The sequence below is a fragment of the Hesperophylax consimilis genome, chromosome 11 (assembly GCF_061612785.1).
Source record: "Hesperophylax consimilis isolate HC1 chromosome 11, BYU_Hcon_1.0, whole genome shotgun sequence".
Taxonomy (NCBI): Eukaryota; Metazoa; Arthropoda; class Insecta; order Trichoptera; family Limnephilidae; genus Hesperophylax; species Hesperophylax consimilis.
Window position 1 is genome coordinate 21,772,400 of NC_142846.1, and position 19,919 is coordinate 21,792,318.

The window sequence follows — 19,919 nt, forward strand, 5'->3', positions numbered from 1 at the left end:
CCAGATTTTGATGTATTAAGTATCTGATATTATAACGCTACTTTTATCGAAGTGCTTTTTATTGCTGTCCTAAGTGGTTGAAAAATATATAAAAATTCTTTTTGTGTAATTTCAAAGTGAAGTGTTTATTTTTCGCGAACTTTGCGTTGCCGTCGGCAAGTGATATTAAAATCGCGAGTGTCTTTATGGTAGCATTTTCAAATCTGATCATGATTAAAAACATTTAAAAATAATTTTATTAAATATTTAAATTGAATTATTAGTTCTTGTGTTTTGACTTTTCTGCGATTTTCGTTGTATTGGGAAACAGGGTTGCCAAAAACTCAAGATTCGGTCTGACGAGTTAAACGCGGCCGCGGCTGGTTATACCGGCTCGCCATGGCCGCCCCTAGAGCTAGACCCCGTTGGGGCCTGGGGCAGAAAGCTGTATCCCCCAGCGGGGCCAAGATCTGCAGGTTAGTACTGTTTACCGACTATTCTGAAATCGAAAGAATTGTAAAAGAAGGTACCTATCCATTATTTGAAATTAATTATTTTAGGATGTTTCGATCAAGGAAGGAAAATCATTACTTTACTGGATTCTGAATCACGTATGCAATTTTTTTTCATCAAAATTTTGGGTTCATTATTAATGTGCTTGAAAAAAATTAAAAAATGTACCTAGGTAGGTATAGGTAAACAGACTTAGGTATACCTTTGCGTCGTTAAGCTATTTGCTGAATCTTTTTGTGAATAAAATAACGAGGGTTAAAAATATTTGTTTTAGTAAGAATTATTCGTTTTAATTGAGTGTTTGTGATACAAATGCTTGTATTTATTTACGTTGAATATTTTTTTTGTTGTTTAATTTAAATACGGGGATTTGTGAATCATGGATTTTTTTTTGAAAGCTAGGAAGAAGAAGAACTTTAATTATTTTGATTAGGGTAAAAAAAATACACGCGTTAATAAAATATTACCCGTTCTTGAAAAGACTAACCCTTTAAAAATAATGATAAAGAATTTGCCAACCCTAATATTATAAGGTAATGTAAATTAGGTAGGTATCTATGAGATATATTTTAGAACAATGTAAAAAAGGTATGAAGTAAAACATGTAAAATAATTACATTTTTTCCTTTTCTCAGGAGGTCTCATGTTTGGGCTTCACCACGGAGACGCTGGGGGCGCTCTGCACGCTCAACCTAGAGGACCTGTGACGTCACTAAAGGAGGAGCCTCTAGCAAGAGCCTGGATGCAGCCCACTACGCTGGTGGATAACTCCAAGTTAGTCTTTTTTTGTGTTCGTCTCTTTTTGTTCACGACTTATTTGTGTTTTTGTTTGCTTGACCTAAGATTTTTTATTAAGCAAATTCGCGTCCTGATCAAACAGCCTATTTCAAAATTTAATTAGATGAAACTACTCAGTTTTTTTTTGTTTTTTTTAGTTAGGTAATGTGTGAACCTTATATGTATGCCTTAATGTATATAAAAATGATGATCGCGTGAAAATAATATTGATAGAGGTAGAAGGGGATACCTCAACACCTACGTATAAATCTCTTTATTGACTTACGGAAGTTCAAGTTGCCCCCTACGTACATGCCTACCCAACAATCATAGTTGTATGTTAAAAAAAAAAAAAAAATGCAAAATTACTTAGGTAGGTACATTTAATTTCACTATAGCAATGGAGTTCATAATAGATATAATACGATTAAGTATTTGAATAGCATTGCGAGAAGAATTTGATGACTGTGCTATTAATATGGGTATTGATTTATTTTTCATTTTATAGACAGATTTAAATGATTCCTTTTAAAAAAATGTCGTCCATATGAGAAGCGAACAACATAACATGAGATTCTAATTTCTTTGTTTAGTTTAGAAGGAGATGTCTTTTGAACTTTTGATTACAGTATTACTTAAATTAACAATTTTAGGATGACTTTTATTCGGTTACGATATTAGATTTTCACAGCTAAAAGCATTAGGCTGTGTTGCGCTACCTCCTTCTTTAGCCAACGTTTCGGAGAGCATTACAGTGTCCATCATCAAGGCAGATGTGTAATGACATTAGAAGGAGGTAACGCAAAACGGTATACCTAATATCTCAAAAATAAATCATTCTATGACTTTTTATTTATTTATTCTCTTGTGCACCTACAATTATTTTCTATTTACTATTTACTAGACAGTACCTACCAATATGCTTAGAATTTGGTAGGTAAGTCGGTGAGTTCGGTGAGAGTGATGTAATTGAATTAAAGGCGGTCGCCTTTTACTTGCCACGTCATTAAGAGCTGTTCAAACATGGTAAAGGCGAAATACTTTAGGGCAGCCCTGTTCATATTTATTTAAAGGCTTTTTACAAACAGCGCGATAACGTAAATACTTGGAGAGCTCACATTACATTTTATAAGTGTAACGTTGAACACAAGATGAACACAGTAAAAAAAATTGATTTGAAATAAAAGTGATTTTGCTATCATTTATTTAAGTAGCACTTAGTTCAAAACATATTTCTTAACAATTGAGATAACTTTCATGCGGAGCATAGACATATGAATATTAGTAGACCTGCCCTAAGTGATTAAAAGCGTATTATCCCCACTCCCCATACCGGTTCCATTGAGCCGGCTGGGCTCGCATATGGCCTCAAGTGAAATTTGAAAACGTGACGTCATCATTCTTGTGCGAACTATGGTCGAGGCATCATCGGTTCATTTTACGAAATAACACGGCAAAATGTTTACTTGTACTATGAAAACTGGTAAAAATAGATGCGAAAAAAGAGAATAAACCCAATTGTCGTATTACATTCCATATATAAGCATTATTTTATTTTATTTTAAGCATATTCACATCGTATAATATGAATCAGTTGTTACTATCACATCGAGAAACGTCTGGACGCGAAACACAAAGCTGGTTGGTTGCTGGGAAGTAAATTATGAACATTTATAAAAGTGTCTTAACTAAATACTCTGAAACTAACTACGACTGATGAATATAGAAGCTGCCTTACTTTGCCGAATTTGGACTTCGCAAATTTGTTCATAACGTGGCGAGTAATTTGCGCTCCCATGTAAAAATGTCTATTCATTCAAAGCAGATTTTACTTTTAAGAAGTAAATGGTGATATTATAATGCGAGATGCCTATTTACTGTCAGATTGATTTATTGACGAATCACAGTCATCTTCACTCCCTTCGTTCTTCAACAGTTGATTTTATCCCTCGCCTTTATCTTCTCGTCTATTAATTCCTATGTCTGTGATGCGGAGACAATTTGTTTCGTAGGTAAAACAAAAAAAATGTATTTCTTTATACATTTTTCTTTTCTGATTATTTTGGTAGGTTTAAATAAACAATTATTTCTGCGGTAGAAAAAATTTCTGCACCATTTAATAAATAGGTTGGTAATAATGCAAAATGAAGAATATAAATATATAGTTTGTTTCTGTGCAAAAGTAAGGCACATTTATGTTATTCAACTGATTACAAAAATGTACATTTTCATGCAGTTAGACAGCATACTAAAATTCTTACTAAAAAAATGCAAATGAACTGGGGGCGTAGGTACCTACCTAACAATAGTTTTGGCTTAGAAAATATAATACACTAACTTTTCATTTAGAAGTTGTCAGATAATCTGAGAAAAGTCAAAATCTTTCCTTATATCGTCACCTTCAAGCTAAAGTTGAGAATCTGCCATTTGTCTCACAATCCCTATTTGTGGTAAATAAACATACCTAACTCTATCTCCAGCGGTTACTGAGTTATCAAAATTATCAAATTTGCAAATCTTAATTAAATTACGTGTCATCCGAATCAACCCAACAAAATGTACTAGGTATAGGTGTTAGATATGGATTATCAAAAAAATAGACAACAAACAACTTGCAAATGTAACAAATAAAATAAAATAAATTCTAAAAAGGGTAGTTATTTTGGTCTCCTCAAAATACTTTTAGCAGATTCGCAACTTTAACGTGGAGGTGACGATGTATGACAGCAGTATAATCCTTAGTTAATATTTCCATACTGTAGGTACAATTCAGTGCGCGATATGTGCTCGTCTAATAAAGCGTGTTTAAGTTTTTCCGCCCGCAAAGTGGCATGCATTATTAATTATTCACCCTTTGTAAACTGAATGTGTGTAGGTGCCCTTAATAATTTACATTATTTTCTCTGTATGAAAAGCAAACAGTTTAACATGAAAGCGCGCAAATGTCACTGTTTTGCGGTCTGCGCCATCCAAGAAATTAACAACTATATTAAAACCAAACGACAAAAGGAACAAACTGTTTGTCACAAATAAATTTGAACGAATGCGAAATAAATTGCACCTTTGCTAAGAAAAATGTGTAAAGGGGTCGTTTTGTTCTGAAGGATGGGTAAATTATTTCATTACCTTAATTGCATTACTAGAAAAGGGGTAAAAAATATTTTAAGTTCGCAATATTAAAAAAACTTCGAACAGTTGTCATTTTCGACAAATTGCATCCATCTTTACTCATGTTTTGAACTCAGTCCTTTGTAGGACCCCTAAAGAGAAGTAAAGCTTGTTAGTCCAGTAACAATATTGATGGCAGGAATAATTGGATAGAGTCCTTCCAGTCCCCTACTTCGCTGTTTTCTTTTCCATTTATATAATATCCCTTTTAATAATATGAAAAGATATCTATAGCAGCTGGTGTCAAATCTAAATGTAAATAATTGTTCAATAAAATATATTTTTAGGAAACCTAAAATAAATCGCCAATCATAAAAATTAGACAAGTAAAAATGCTGAAAAACCAACAAAAAAAGCAGCGCACTCTAGAGAGAATTTTTTTGGTTAACACAATATTTTCAGCTCGCTAAGTAATTTCCATAATCAGCTATTTAGGGGTCGAAGTATTGAAAAATAATACAAGACACCAAACCGATTCTTACTTATTTTCTATAAGAAAAAAATGGCTCAAATCCTGCAAAGGAAAAAATTTTGTAGATGAAAAAATATGTAGAAAGAAATGAGAGGTAGATTAGATTTTATTTTGATAACATTACTGAATAACGTTCGCTTGCTGATAAAATTTTAATGTTTTGGATACTTACCTGGGAAGATTGCTTATTGTTTTATTACTTGAATAAATATTATTTTGAAACTACGTTTTACCAGCTTCTCTCGGTTAACGTATCCACAACATATTAAACATAGAAATGATCAAGTTACTTGATAAAAGACTTGAGTATTAGGAATTGAGAGTACCTATAATATTTTATTCCACGTAGGCGCCTACTACGATCATGTACCTTTATAAACAAGACAAATTAATAATAAAAAAAATATTTTAAAAGTGATTTCTTTCTCACTATTATGCCATGATTTAATTATCAACTAATCCGTGTTGCCCGTCCAATTAATCCAACATATTTTGGGTTGCCGCGAATTTGTTAAACAATTTAGCTACCCCACCGGCGCTGAAAACGCGGTTAATTAATCTCGCTCCACTCCCCACACCCACCTACCCCACCCCACCCCTTGCTGAGTGAAGGAAAAATGAGCTACTGAAGCACCCTCCCCCTCCCCCAGAGAACCTCCTGTCCAAAAGACGGAGTCATAATTAACCTCATTACCTCTGCCGGCGTTAAAGAGAACTAATTTTATTACTGTAATACGATATTGTTTTTAATTAAATGAGGTATACGGAGTGGCTTGTCAGGCTGAGAATTTTTCAGCAGATTAAATTTGGTCGCGGTTAAAATTCGGCGTAATTATTTTGCATGGCTTTGAAAATTTAGCATTTTTTATAGGGTTCAATTAATTCAATTTACAAAATCAAGAAGATAGATACTCGCCAATTAAGTAATTTGTTCTATTAAAAATTATGTGCACTTTATTTTTCGTAAAATTCACAATGTAGAGAGGTTTTCTAAAAGTCTTGTTAAACTGATACCTAAAAGGACGATCTTCTTTTTGTGTCTCGCCAAAAGTTTTGACGCCATGTTTTATTCAATTAAAAATTACGTAGAAATATTTTTACTGGGGCCGTGATATTAATAAAAAAAACCTAACCTCGAGCGAAGTCGGTTAGCGTAACTAGTTTGTTTGGAAAACACTATTTACGGTGGGAAGGAGGAATTAAGTGGCGCGAATTTCACGTGCCAATATACACTGCCCGAACTACACACGAACTGAAATATACACTGCCAGAATTACACACGAACGGAATAAGACGTGGACGAAATTACATATGCAGAAAATAACTCCTACTGTGATAAATTTAAACCTATCGAAAGTATCTGTTTTTAATTGGTTTCAATTTTAGAGTGTTTAAGTGTTTGCTGAATAAATTAAAATATCGAAATAAACGAAAGTTAGGCTAGGTTAGTTTTTTTTGGCGTGTGTAATTCCAGTACGTTTTCTTAAAGTTGGTGTAATTCTCTCCTTATGTAATTTCATCCATGTGTAATTGTGTCCGTGTGTAACGTTAGATTCACGCCTAATTTCGTCATGTTACCATTTTTTACCTATACTCATTCACACGTCAGTTTGCTGATGCAAATTTACTACCCACCTTAATATTAAAGTAATAATAATAAACAGCGCTTCAAATTTGCAAAATTGTGTTAAGTCATTAAACATTTTAACGAGTAACGAAGTGTCCAAAAGTTGGTAAAGTCTGTTATGTTTTAACGGGGTAAACATTTGGATCATTTAGGAGCAACGACTGGCATCTACTACTGCCGGAGTGCCCGGGGTGCCGTTATTAATTGGCTAGTCGTCGTGATGTCACGAATAACAACAATCCGTAGGAACGGAGGCAGTGTGGTCGCATCCTAACTTTTCTTTTTCATAATCTCATATATATTTATAAGGGTGTCAATTACGAACCTTTGTGTGTTTGTGTTTTTTTTAATGTTTATTTAGAGCAGATACCTAATAATTAATCAACATTATTTGTCATTGTATGCGCTTTCTCTTTACTATAGTTCATCCCCGACTATTTTAGGACATTAATGAGTCATTTCAATTGCTGTACCTACTAGTGTGGTTGAAAAAGCACAGCTGTACCCAGAAGTAGTAAAAACATCTAGTATATAGAAATGTGTATAGTGCGTAAATAAAAATAGTATTTTTTACTAACATAACATTATGATTATTAGAAAAGGTTCCACAAAATAGTTTATGTTTCGATAATTTTTTTCATCATGCTTTTGAAATGATTAAGATGGATTTTAAGATATTTTTAAATTGAAAGTAAATTTTATTCAAGAATGTTATGTACAATCAAGATCTGCAAATATTATAGTTTTTATTATTGTTCAAGGCCATTTTCAAGTTGCGGTTATGTGATAAAGTTTATTTTAATCATAAGTGTTTATCTATTTTATATCAAAGGAAAAACTTTATTAGAACAATATCATTATCATAAAATTAAGATATATATATTTTTTTTGTTATACATGGTTTCCTTAAAATGAATTTTGAAACAACTCTAAGGAATGATGGAACAGCTGTTAAGGAATAACCTGTGTTATTTATAAAGTATTAAAGAAGATCTACCCACGATATTTAGTATTTGATTCAATTTAAATGTATTTATGAAGAAATGCGTGTACACACGGGGAAAAATGAGTAATGCTGATTTATTAATAATCTCTACAGATTATTGATAATCCTATCAAAAGCGGCCCTGCAAGCCGCTTCGTGAAAAAGTGTGAGTAAATTCATAATAACATCGGAATTGTCTTAATAATATATCATAACGAAATGCAAAAATGTTAGGATTTTTATGAATAAGTATTCGGACATCGTGACAAAACAATGGCATTTTATTTTTATAAGCAATAATTGTTCGCCTGAAACACTCATCCACATTGAAAAAATCTCCTGATAAAAAATACATGACGCCAACGGGACTCGAACCCGTGTCCATTCGATTTCCGGTCGAAAGCTCTGACCACTGAGCTATGGGGGCTTATTTCTTACCCGAGAAATATTCAATATATGCTAGTGTTTCATTCAACAATTACTGCTTTTTACATTTTTTCACCTGAGAACAACCAACTTTATTTTTATATGAGAAAGGCATTGTAAGTGCTAAATCTCTCACTAGATGGCGTTGATACAAATTGTATACATTTTTTAGGTGAAATACTTGGACTTGTCAAATATTAATTATTATTTTTTGATAAATTAATGTTTTAAAGACAAGATTTTATTTATGCATAGCACAAAGGATAACAATTATTTTTATAAGCAATAATTATTCGCCTGAAACACTCATCCACATTGAAAAAATCTCCTGATAAAAAATACATGACGCCAACGGGACTCGAACCCGTGTCCATTCGATTTCCGGTCGAAAGCTCTGACCACTGAGCTATGGGGGCTTATTTCTTACCCGAGAAATATTCAATATATGCTAGTGTTTCATTCAACAATTACTGCTTTTTACATTTTTTCACCTGAGAACAACCAACTTTATTTTTATATGAGAAAGGCATTGTAAGTGCTAAATCTCTCACTAGATGGCGTTGATACAAATTGTATACATTTTTTAGGTGAAATACTTGGACTTGTCAAATATTAATTATTATTTTTTGATAAATTAATGTTTTAAAGACAAGATTTTATTTATGCATAGCACAAAGGATAACAATTATTTTTATAAGCAATAATTGTTCGCCTGAAACACTCATCCACATTGAAAAAATCTCCTGATAAAAAATACATGACGCCAACGGGACTCGAACCCGTGTCCATTCGATTTCCGGTCGAAAGCTCTGACCACTGAGCTATGGGGGCTTATTTCATACCCGAGAAATATTCAATATATGCTAGTGTTTCATTCAACAATTACTGCTTTTTACATTTTTTCACCTGAGAACAACCAACTTTATTTTTATATGAGAAAGGCATTGTAAGTGCTAAATCTCTCACTAGATGGCGTTGATACAAATTGTAATTGTTGAATGAAACACTAGCATATATTGAATATTTCTCGGGTAAGAAATAAGCCCCCATAGCTCAGTGGTCAGAGCTTTCGACCGGAAATCGAATGGACACGGGTTCGAGTCCCGTTGGCGTCATGTATTTTTTATGAGGAGATTTTTTCAATGTGGATGAGTGTTTCAGGCGAACAATTATTGCTTATAAAAATAATTGTTATCCTTTGTGCTATGCATAAATAAAATCTTGTCTTTAAAACATTAATTTATCAAAAAATAATAATTAATGGCATTTTACTTAAAGTTCATCAGAATACCTATCAATTCATTCGTTAATGGCCTACAATCCAGTTTTTAACTGGAATACGAATAATTTGAAGAGATTCTTAATAAATTAGCAACATTTTTAACCGGGAAGTTTTCTCGGTGCACGTACACAAATTTGGTTTTTCAATAACATGGGTATTCGTAACACACTGTTTCTGTAGGATAAATTAATGGAATTGTCAAAAATTTACAGATAATATGGGTAAACACGTAGTAAGATCACATTACTGTCAGAATAATGCTCTTGTCAACACTTTCAAATAGAATTAGTTACGTGTATTAATGAACATCTGAGTCATTAATCATAAAATTCATAAACACCCATCGCGTTCATAACTTGCCCACCGCTTGAATAATTGTTCCGAATATTAATTAGTGCAAATAAACAACGACAACCAACAAAGAATACCTGGGTAATTAATATCGAGGAATAAGTAATGAGGTTCAGAAATTTGTGGATGTGGAGAATAGGGAGTGGGCAGTGAACAAGGGACAGGGACATGTCGTCACGGAACTAAATGTCGGCATCACGATTTGTAAAATATGTCTGGCATTTGTCACGGGCCGGTTAATGATGAACTGCCGACAGCGACCATTAAGCAAAAATAACATTTCGGATTAAAATCCTTCTTTCGTTGGGTGATTAGATTATTAATTCTCATTTCGAGGTATTTTGGAGCATTTGGGAAATTTTTTATTAAGAAATTCTATTTGTTCATCAAAAATTATCGTGCTTTTTATAAGTCATGAGAAACGATTTCTCATCAGAGCTTTTTGGATATTACTAGATAAGTATTTCATTAAGCCAATTTTAATATAATATTTTAATATCTCATAGCTCTATATGAAGTAAACGTAATACATAACAAAGTTGCGTTAATCTTAAAAATTCAAATCGATAACCTGTGATAATTTTTCAAGATATAATTTATTATTTCAGTTACCTATTCAGTTTTTCTTGAAACAAACGAAATATTTTTTCTGCTTATAGCCTTAACAATAGTTATGGTGAATCTTAATACTCCATCCCCTTAAATAAAAAAGCTTTCTAGATAGGAATCTAGATTTTTTCAGCATTATTTGTTGTAGCTAATGTATAAATCTCAAAAACCTATTAAATAATTTAAAAGAAACCAACATGTTTTCCTTCATCTCGAGAACCCGAGACCATCGGTCCAAATTCAAAGCTCTTGTTAATCATTTTTCGATTCAAGTGTCTCATTACCAACATGCTACATACATTAATCGTCGATTCAAAGAGAACACTCACAGATACGGGCCGAACACATGTTCCAGATTTAAATGTTCATTCGGAGTGAAATAAAGTCGAACTGGAAAAATACATACACCCATTGAAATTAACGATACTGTTCTGCGTTTGATGGATGTTGGACATTTACGGACAACGCTGATAGACGCCGTCCTTTACTATTTCGAAGCGATCCGCTCGTAATTTGTTTGAAAATTATTGGTAGGTTAGGAACAAGCCCTCATGATCAATTTAAAAAATAAAATTTTTGTCCCCCTACCCCTATAAGCAATTAATATTAGAGTGCGTTATTTATTAGCCCAGATTATCTATTTTTTAGTCACTTCTGATTTCTCCGCAAAGGTAGGCAGACACGATGAAAAGCCACGAATTTCTGTTTTTGCCCACACTTCTGGCGTTTTTTACTCTGGCTGTTATACGACTTTTTTCACAAACTGATAAAAGTATTTGATTCATTGGATCATGTGCTTGACTTTCTTTAGCACCTTCGTGTTATTCGTTCGTCCAATTCCCAGTGATAATTTATACTAACTCTACATTTTCATTCACTCTTTCTTTGTATTGAAACCATCAACATTGCATACTTTTGGATCTCTAAATTTGTAATACGTTATACCTATTTATAATATCTTGTTATCGTTTATCATATATTATGAGCACATACGCCATGGAGATCTAATTCTAGAACATCCTTGAATTAATGAATTATGTACTGAACACAGACAAAATAATAAAACATGCATCCTGTTTTTAAGATCCTTTTTTCGGCCATCTAAAAGCCAAAAAATCCAACAACTTTAAATAAGGTACAGTCCTAAAATATGTCTAAACATGTATAGTCCCTAAATTATGAACGGTACAAACGGTACTGTTTTCGAATTGAGTCTGAATTCGCTCATCATAATCAAAACAGATAATAATAATGTGTTTATATCTACGTCGAGCCTATATATAGATGTGTGATATTGACTGTACGGCGAGTAATCTGCATGGCTAATAAATTTGCTTGCTCGATAGCTTCGATTATGGGACGCGTTAAGTCAATTTGTTCAGATAGAGGCGATTAATATTGTAACGAAATCTGTTTTGTGGCTTTGGAAATTTGTGTATGACAAATTTTTGAAAATTATGTTTTATTTTTTAAGATGATTGAATTTTCAAATCTATTACTGTATCTTTGCTTCTGACTATGAATCGATAGTTCGATCTTTAACATTAAAACATTACTTTGGCACTGTAAGTCTGAATATTATATATTGAAAAGTTGCTATTTAGGCAGAAGTTTGGTGGTTATAGGTTGTGGTAAAAAAACAACAAAAAACACAAGAGCAAGTGTCAAAGTACTTACAACTAGACCTTACAACTGTAGTAGGGAGCATTGTTGAAGTGGTTTGGTAAGTAGGTAGTCCAATGATTTATTAGTGAAAATTTTCTCCATTTCTTGACAATCCTCTTTATGTCGCAAGTCGCATTTGCGGGCGCTCTGTTTTATTTTTCCTACCAAAACAAGCAATCTGTTGATATTGGTTCTTCAACGATCAACGATTAGTCGTGCTACGTGCTCAGCATACTACCACTGGAGTGTGGAGGTTGTGAGGATGATGTCAACCACCGGTTTCTTGCTTTTAATTTACTCATTGGCCTTTCTATCTCACTAGGAGATTCCACACACGGTCATGCGATTTTGTCGAAAAAATCTTGTATTATTGATTGTCAGAGATCCTTTGGTCTTGGTCACTACATCTAATCAGTATTAATTTAAAAATAATGTTGTACTCAAATAACAACTTAGGATTTTTATGCTTTTCACAAGAAACGGATACCAACTCCCCTAACTCCCCTCACATACACAATAGGTGGATACTCGCGTAATACTAAACTAACAAGAATCGGAATGCAATTCACTTTCGTTTGCGAACTATCAAATAAACATACATTTTCGTTAGCCAATATTGCACAGTGTTGGATGCAAGGGGAAAGAGGGGAGTGGGGTGGCTAGGTGCGCCCCAATTTGTAATTTTGCCCGCGGCGTTCCCCTTGTTCCCCGCCTTCCCCTAAACACGTACCCCCGCCCTTGCAGTACCAAATTAGCCCCCCGTTTCTCTATATTCTCTACAATAATATAATTGAGTGCATAATTTATGCATCACGGTGCGTTTTGGGGGAGTATTTGTTTAAATTATTCGTGGCGATGCTCATTTATGCACATGTTCAACCAAATAAAGATGGTACTTGACAGTTCAACAGCCAAACGAGATTAAACTACTAGACCAACGGGATATTGTTGATAACAAGTCCGAATTTACATTTATTAAAAACAAATAACATCTTTATCCCAATTATCGTATTTATATAATTTTTATTTTTGTGTTTGCTTTATCATTTGTTTTACGACATATGTACAACATTGTTTTTATATTTTCTTATTTATGTTGCAACAATAATACGGGCATTTGCCTAGCTTGGGGTATTTAATAATAAATAAATTTCTTGCTAAATCACGTAAAACTGCATCCTTGCCACGTACGATCAAATGCTACAGTTAATTTATGCTTGTATAACGGGACATGCAATTATTGTTTACATGGAGATCAAATAAAAAATAACAATAACAAAAGGAAGATATATGTATGGTATACATAACATTGCATACGCTAATCGCGGTGGTCAACCATCTTTAAAATTGATTTAAAATATTGTTGATTTATTAAAAATCTGTTCAAATTATTTGTTTCCCTGTTGAAAACAAGAATGTAGGCTTATTACGAATGAATTGACAAATTTCATTATAAACTAAAAGTAAAGTAAGAATATTTTATGAGGAAGTCAGAACACGTATTCTTAAAAATAATAATATTTTTGCATCTCTTTCATTATATTTATTAGTATGCTTATAACGACTGTGCATCTCCTAATTCGTTATTCGGTCGTACAGAGTGTGTTCATTTAAATGCCTCAGAGATCATACTTATGTCCATTTTTCTGCTAGTTCCGTGCCTAACCATTTCACTACTTATTGTGAAAAAAAAGACAAATAATACTGAATTCTCATAACCAGTTATAAAAAATAGTTAACAAGATTAACAAAATTATCTCTTTGCTTCGTTAAACAATATCCACACTATTGTTATTGAATTAACAAAGCCTCTTAAGTAGCAGTAACTGTCCGGCCATTATACCTGCCACAGTCAATAGGATTACTGCGGTTGCAATGCTACGGTGACAAGTTATGCCTCGGCGGGATATTTACCGCAGAAATTGCTTAAAGGGTTGGCGTGCAACCACTGTGTGCATTCGGTGATTGGGGAAATATTTAAAGAGGATGTGTTACATTTATAAAAAAAGATAATAAATTTAAAAAAAGATAATTTAAACTTAAATATCGTAAACAAGTTTAATTTAAAGAATTCCAATTTAGTATATTTTTTAAATAAAATGTATCACTTTGTATACGCCACTATTTAATTTGGAATAAACATATTATAAAATAATATTATAATACAAAAATATGTATAGTATTATATTACAATTATTATTTTTACAACAAAAATAAGTATTACTTTTACATATAATAATATTATTTTCATTTAAAAACGATTTATTTATATCAACAAGTTCGGCTCTGTAATTATTGTTACGTGTGATAGCTGTTTCAAGTCTTTGAAGGCATTATCAAACTGTGTTGAACCGTTATTTTAAATTAAATAATATTTTTATTGAATATAAAAAAACTTTTAAAATAATATATGCTTGACAATGTAAGTTAAATTACTTACACTAAAACTTATCGCTTGGCAGGTGTTCCACAATTTTCATCAATTATGGATATAATATTATGTCGGTTCACTTTTGTTTTGTGTTTTCATCGTGCGCACGTTTTTTTCAAAGAAGTTGATTTTAATGTCTATTTATATAGATGATAATTTAATTTGTATTTTAAATTACAAATAATAACTACTTAATTTTAACCTTTTTATTGTTTAAAAAAAATTGACGTAAGCAATGCTGAATTCTTCAGGGTTTGCTTAAAATAAGTTTACCCTAAAGAAGTGAGAATTGCTAACCTAACGTATCGACAGGTTTTTCTAAATAATTAAAGTGGTCAAAACTAAGGACGGGTTGTTTCGGAGAATTTGAAAAATTCATCAAATTTAAACGTTCATTTACGGGTTCTGTGAAAGTCCTATTCAAATTCTGTTATTATATCACTATAGGCTAGTTGCTTGACAAAACTGAAATAAAAACAGAACTTAAAAATATTTTTAACAGAACTTGAAAATTAACTTTCAAATTTGAAGAATTGTTCAAGTTCTCCGAAACAACCCGTCCTAAGTGTTGATTCTTTAAAATTAAAAATATGTCACGAAATAGTTTTGACGTGGTTGTTATTTTATTATCACCCTTTTTAGAGGTTTTACATATGAACAGTAAAAATTATATATTAATGGAGTGCAAATTTACTATACATAACTAAACTGTCTCAGTAACAATATTTTGTAGTTGTTGAGTGATACATTAAAGATGTCTACTGACTCGGTATAATTATTTCCCTCCATTAGTATTCTGGGCAATGGGGATAGGAAATACATATGGTAGTTAGTACTAGAATATCTGCACTGAAATAAATACGGACTTCAAGTATTACGTAGTGGGATTCGACAGCTTATCAAAGCAAGCAATTCAAGAAGTTATTATTAGTGTTTGGAGAAGTTATAATTTAAACTTAACTGAATATCAACACATTGGATGACCACAGTCAATTCGTCATTTTTAATAGATAAACTGTAGGTTGTCACAGACATAAATTTATTATAGAATTACATTTTGTCACAATAATGTTTTCCACAAAACATCTTTACCATTTTCATGTTCAATTTACAATATTTTTACACGTATCTGAGAACTTAGAATAAAACTTGCTTATCGCTTGTTGTTTTAACTAATAGCTCTAAACTAAAACCCATTTGATTAGAATATAACAAAACAAACTACGAATAATGGGTATGTTTAAAATATAAGACTTGTATTCAGTTTTGTAGGACATGTGCTTTATATGTTAAAAATATATTTTTGATTGTTGAACATAGTCACCAATATTATTTTAGTCACCTAGATATCTTATATGATGTAATTTGGTGTGTTAATGTTTTTTTACTAAAATTTTATTTTTTTACATTGTATTTTTTGTATTTTAATATTTTCCTACTAGATTTATGAAAAAAATTGCGTACATCTAAATAAAGATTCAAAGACAAAAACAAACAAAGTTTGATTTTTTATGAAAAATTTACTTCGAAAAAATAATTCAATGTTTAAGATTTTTTCATAGAAATTCTTTTACAGAATTTCATCAAGTTGCAGTCAATTTACATTTCTATAATCATAGAATCCGATATGCAAAATTCTCATGCATTTTTGTTTTTAGTAACAAAGTGACATAATTCTCCTGCTGTCTGTTCATTGTATGCATTTCCAACCCAGCGGGACACACAAATCTGCAAAGAAAACAATCAAGTGCAGTTATAACTGCCATCATTATTCATATTGTGGAACTAAGCGACTGTCATCGGTGATTTTTAAAAGAATGCATTTCACAGAATCGTCACTACCGTGTGAAATATATTAATTTAGAACTAAGGCGTTTGTGGGGAAGTCCTGGTAAATGAATGTGAAAGGTTTGTGACGCTGAACGTGCCAAAACAATTTAGATAATATTTGTTTGTTTACTTTCTAAGAATCCAACGACTCTTATATTTCTTCCATTTGTATGCACTTAAAAACAGGAAATATTTTGGAATTGTGTTTTTTAATGTCGCGTTAAAATCAATACCCACATTAAAAAAATACACATTCGTTGCATTTTAATTTAATTTTATTGCCACACAAGAGTCACACTTCCTGAAGCAAGTAGAGCTATAGCATTCTAATTTTAGGTATGTTGAAGTCCAAGTAAGTGTAAATTATATGGACGGAGAATGCTGCAAAGTACCAAACTGTTATATCTAGTTATTAGCTTAGCTAAAGTCATTAAATAACTTTGTTTCAAATTTTGAATTTACAAGGGGGGATACTTATTGGATGTTTTATTCTGGGACGAAGAATAAATCTAAAAAAAATTTTTGTAAGATCTATATTGTATTTTAAATAAAATAATTATGTTTTACAATTACGCATACCGTGTATAACTATGGATTTTTGCTTTTGGATCGGAGATTACTTTTCGTGTTAATAGTACTTCTATCAATTTCCAAAGATTTTTTTTATTTTTTATTAATCGGTCAGAAGTCTTGAAATTGTCGTTTTTAGAACCGAATTATGTTTTTTAAAACACTTGTGGTTGTTTAGTATTAAAGAGATACCTTTTCAAAAAAGGTTAAAAATTCCCAACAAAACTTCGGGTGGTAAAACCTTTCAAACATTCCTCGTGAAACGGATTTTAACTCGATGATTAATGATTCCTGAAACATTTCAGTATTGGTGTTGGCCGCGCCCACTTCGAGAAGCAGCCGCCCAGCAACCTGAGAAAGAGCAACTTCTTCCATTTCGTGGTCGCCCTATACGACAGGGCTGGCCAACCAATAGAGATCGAACGGACTGCTTTCATTGGATTTATCGAGAAAGATCAGGTAAGAGCTTAAAATTTTCATCTGTAATTTTTTTTATTTGGTAATTATTATGAATATGAATTAAATGTTTGAAGAGGAGAAGAGGACAGTACCTAGCTACTTAGATGTGATAAAAAAGGTACGAAAATGGTTGCCATTTGAAGTATTGTTTCTATTCCGAATGATGCTGTCTTACCAGGGTGATACTAAGTATGTACCCTCTGGTACCATGAAATATTTATGTGGGTGCGCGTCAATCTTGCCAGTACGGCAAGATTCTACGCATGTCTATACCGCTCACCGAACCATAGCGAATCAGACACTTCCGAGCTCTTCAAACATTTGAGCGATACTATTGATGATCTCTTGCCCCGCTACCCTTCGGCCGAGTTTGTTGTTCTGGGGGACTTCAACGTTCATAACGAACCATGGTTGAAGTTCTCAGGCCCAACGGACTCGGCTGGCCGACATGCGGAATCCTTTGCCATTTGCTACGGATTAGAGCAATTGGTTCAGGAGCCTACAAGGGTTCCTGATGTCCAGACTCACCGCTCCAATCTGTTAGACCTATTCTTAACTACTGTGCCACACGGTTATAAGATTGACGTCACAGCGCCTCTGGGATCATCTGACCACTGCCTAGTGACGACATCAATCCCCGTTAGCCTCAGACCAACCAATGAGAGGCTGAGGAGAAAAGTGTGGCACTATAGGTCAGCAGATTGGTTCGGTATGCGGGCCCATTTCAACGCTTTTCCGTGGTCGGCTGTTTGTTTTCGGACTTCGGACCCTTCAAGATGTGCCCAAAAGATTGGTGAAGTCATCAAATCGGCGATGGATGGCTTCATACAATCGACTACTAAAGAAACTGGTGTGGGCTCAAAGCCGTGGTTCAGTCGACAATGCTCCGAAGCAGTCCGACGAAAAAACGCGGCTTACCGAGCCTACAACACATCTCGAACGCCCGAAAGCAGATCAGCATACAACAAATCGGCAAAGGAATGCAAGAGAATCATCAATAGGTCAAAATTCGAACACGACCTGCAGATCAGCAAAAAGCTGGCTGCCTGCCCGCATGGCAGCAGAGCATTCTGGTCGCTTGCGGGCTCAATAGGTCGAAATTTTTGCAAACCCAGTTTGCCACCTCTTACCAGACCTGACGGCTCACTAGCAAACACCGCCACCGAAAAGGCAAACCTTTTAGGGAAAATGTTTGCGGAAAACTCGACCCTCGACGACGGGGGTGCTGTTCCGCCGTCGGTTCCTCACTGCGGCTTCTATATGAAAAAGCTGAGGATCCGGCATCGGGATGTACTCCACGTCGTACGGGGGCTCGATGTTAACAAAGCTAGTGGACCTGATGGAATACCTGCCCTGGTATTGCAGAGGTGTGCTGCGGAAATAGTTCCAGTTTTGACAAAGCTCTTCAAAATGTCCCTGAAGTGTGGCACTGTGCCCTCTGGTTGGAAAAAAGCGGTAATTCACCCTATTCCCAAGAAAGGTGACCGCTCCAACCCGGCCAACTACCGCCCCATAGCGATCACATCAGTTCTGTCCAAAGTGATGGAACGTGTGATCAACGACAAACTGCTCACATACCTCGAGAAGAACAAAATTATCAACGACCGTCAATACGGATTCCGGCGGAACCGCTCGTGCGGTGATCTTCTCGCGTATGTGACGCATGTTTGGGGGCGGTGCCTGGAACGTCACGGTGAGACCCAAACGGTCGCACTAGACATATCCAAGGCCTTTGACCGGGTCTGGCACCGAGGACTTGTCAACAAATTGCATTCTTACGGACTTCCCGCATCCCTGTGTACGTGGATTGCTGACTTTTTAAGGGATAGGTCGATTCAGGCGGTTGCTGACGGTTTCACCTCTTCCTCGCACTCCATAAATGCTGGCGTCCCACAGGGATCGGTTCTGTCTCCGACTTTGTTTTTGTTGCACATCAATGACCTTTTGACATGTGCACCGATTCATTGTTACGCGGATGACAGTACAGTTCATGATAGCTTTTTGTTTGACAAGCCCCCAAAGGGCACACAAACTCCAACGGCTCGGAGGGCTTTGAAGCAGAGAATGGACGGTTATCTCGAGAGTATTTCCTCCTCCTGGGGTAAAAATAATCTCGTCGAATTTAATGTTTCAAAGACCCAATCCTGTCTGATTACGTCTAAAAGGGATCCAAATGATAATCTAGTCTCCTTCAACGGAAGCAATCTTCCGAACAGGCCTTCCATTGATATGCTTGGTGTAACTATAAGTGACCAGCTCAGGTACGGGGGCTCCATCGAAGCTAGAGTAAAGTTGGCCTCTCAGAAGCTGGGCGTACTGTACAGGGCCCGCAGATACTTTAATAGTACACAACTGCTCACCCTGTACAAATCGCAAGTGCGCCCTACTGTCGAATTTGGCAGCCATCTCTGGTCTGGAGCCCCAAAATACCTGAAAAAAACCCTTGACTCTGTGCAGAAACGGGCGGTCCGTTTGATAGATTCCCCAATCTTAACAAACGGACTGCAATCTTTAGAGCACAGGCGTCAGGTAGGTATGCTGTCCTTGTTCTATCGGTATTACAATGGAAGATGCTCTGAAGAACTAGCGTCATTGATCCCTTCGGCACCGGTGCGTAGTCGGGATACACGCCAAACGCGCGCCCAACATTTGTACACAGTTGACACTTGTCACATGAGAACGGGTCGCTTCTACGATTCGTTCTTAAGTTCAACAGCTCGGCTGTGGAACGAACTGCCGGCCTCTGTGTTTCCTCCCTCCTACAACATGGGACTC

The 19,919-nt window shown here is 34.5% G+C and overlaps 1 protein-coding gene across 1 annotated transcript in view; it reads left to right on the forward strand.

The window, feature by feature from the left end:
* The first annotated feature begins 283 nt into the window (after window positions 1–283).
* Window positions 284–19,919, forward strand: part of kn (EBF transcription factor knot) — a 161,913-nt gene continuing 142,277 nt past the window's right edge. The window contains exons 1-3 of the mRNA XM_089637567.1: window positions 284–455; window positions 1,128–1,266; window positions 16,991–17,144. Coding sequence (XP_089493693.1) covers window positions 1,136–1,266; window positions 16,991–17,144 — 285 coding nt within the window. The 5' untranslated portion in view covers window positions 284–455; window positions 1,128–1,135. The remainder of the gene's footprint in view (window positions 456–1,127; window positions 1,267–16,990; window positions 17,145–19,919) is intronic.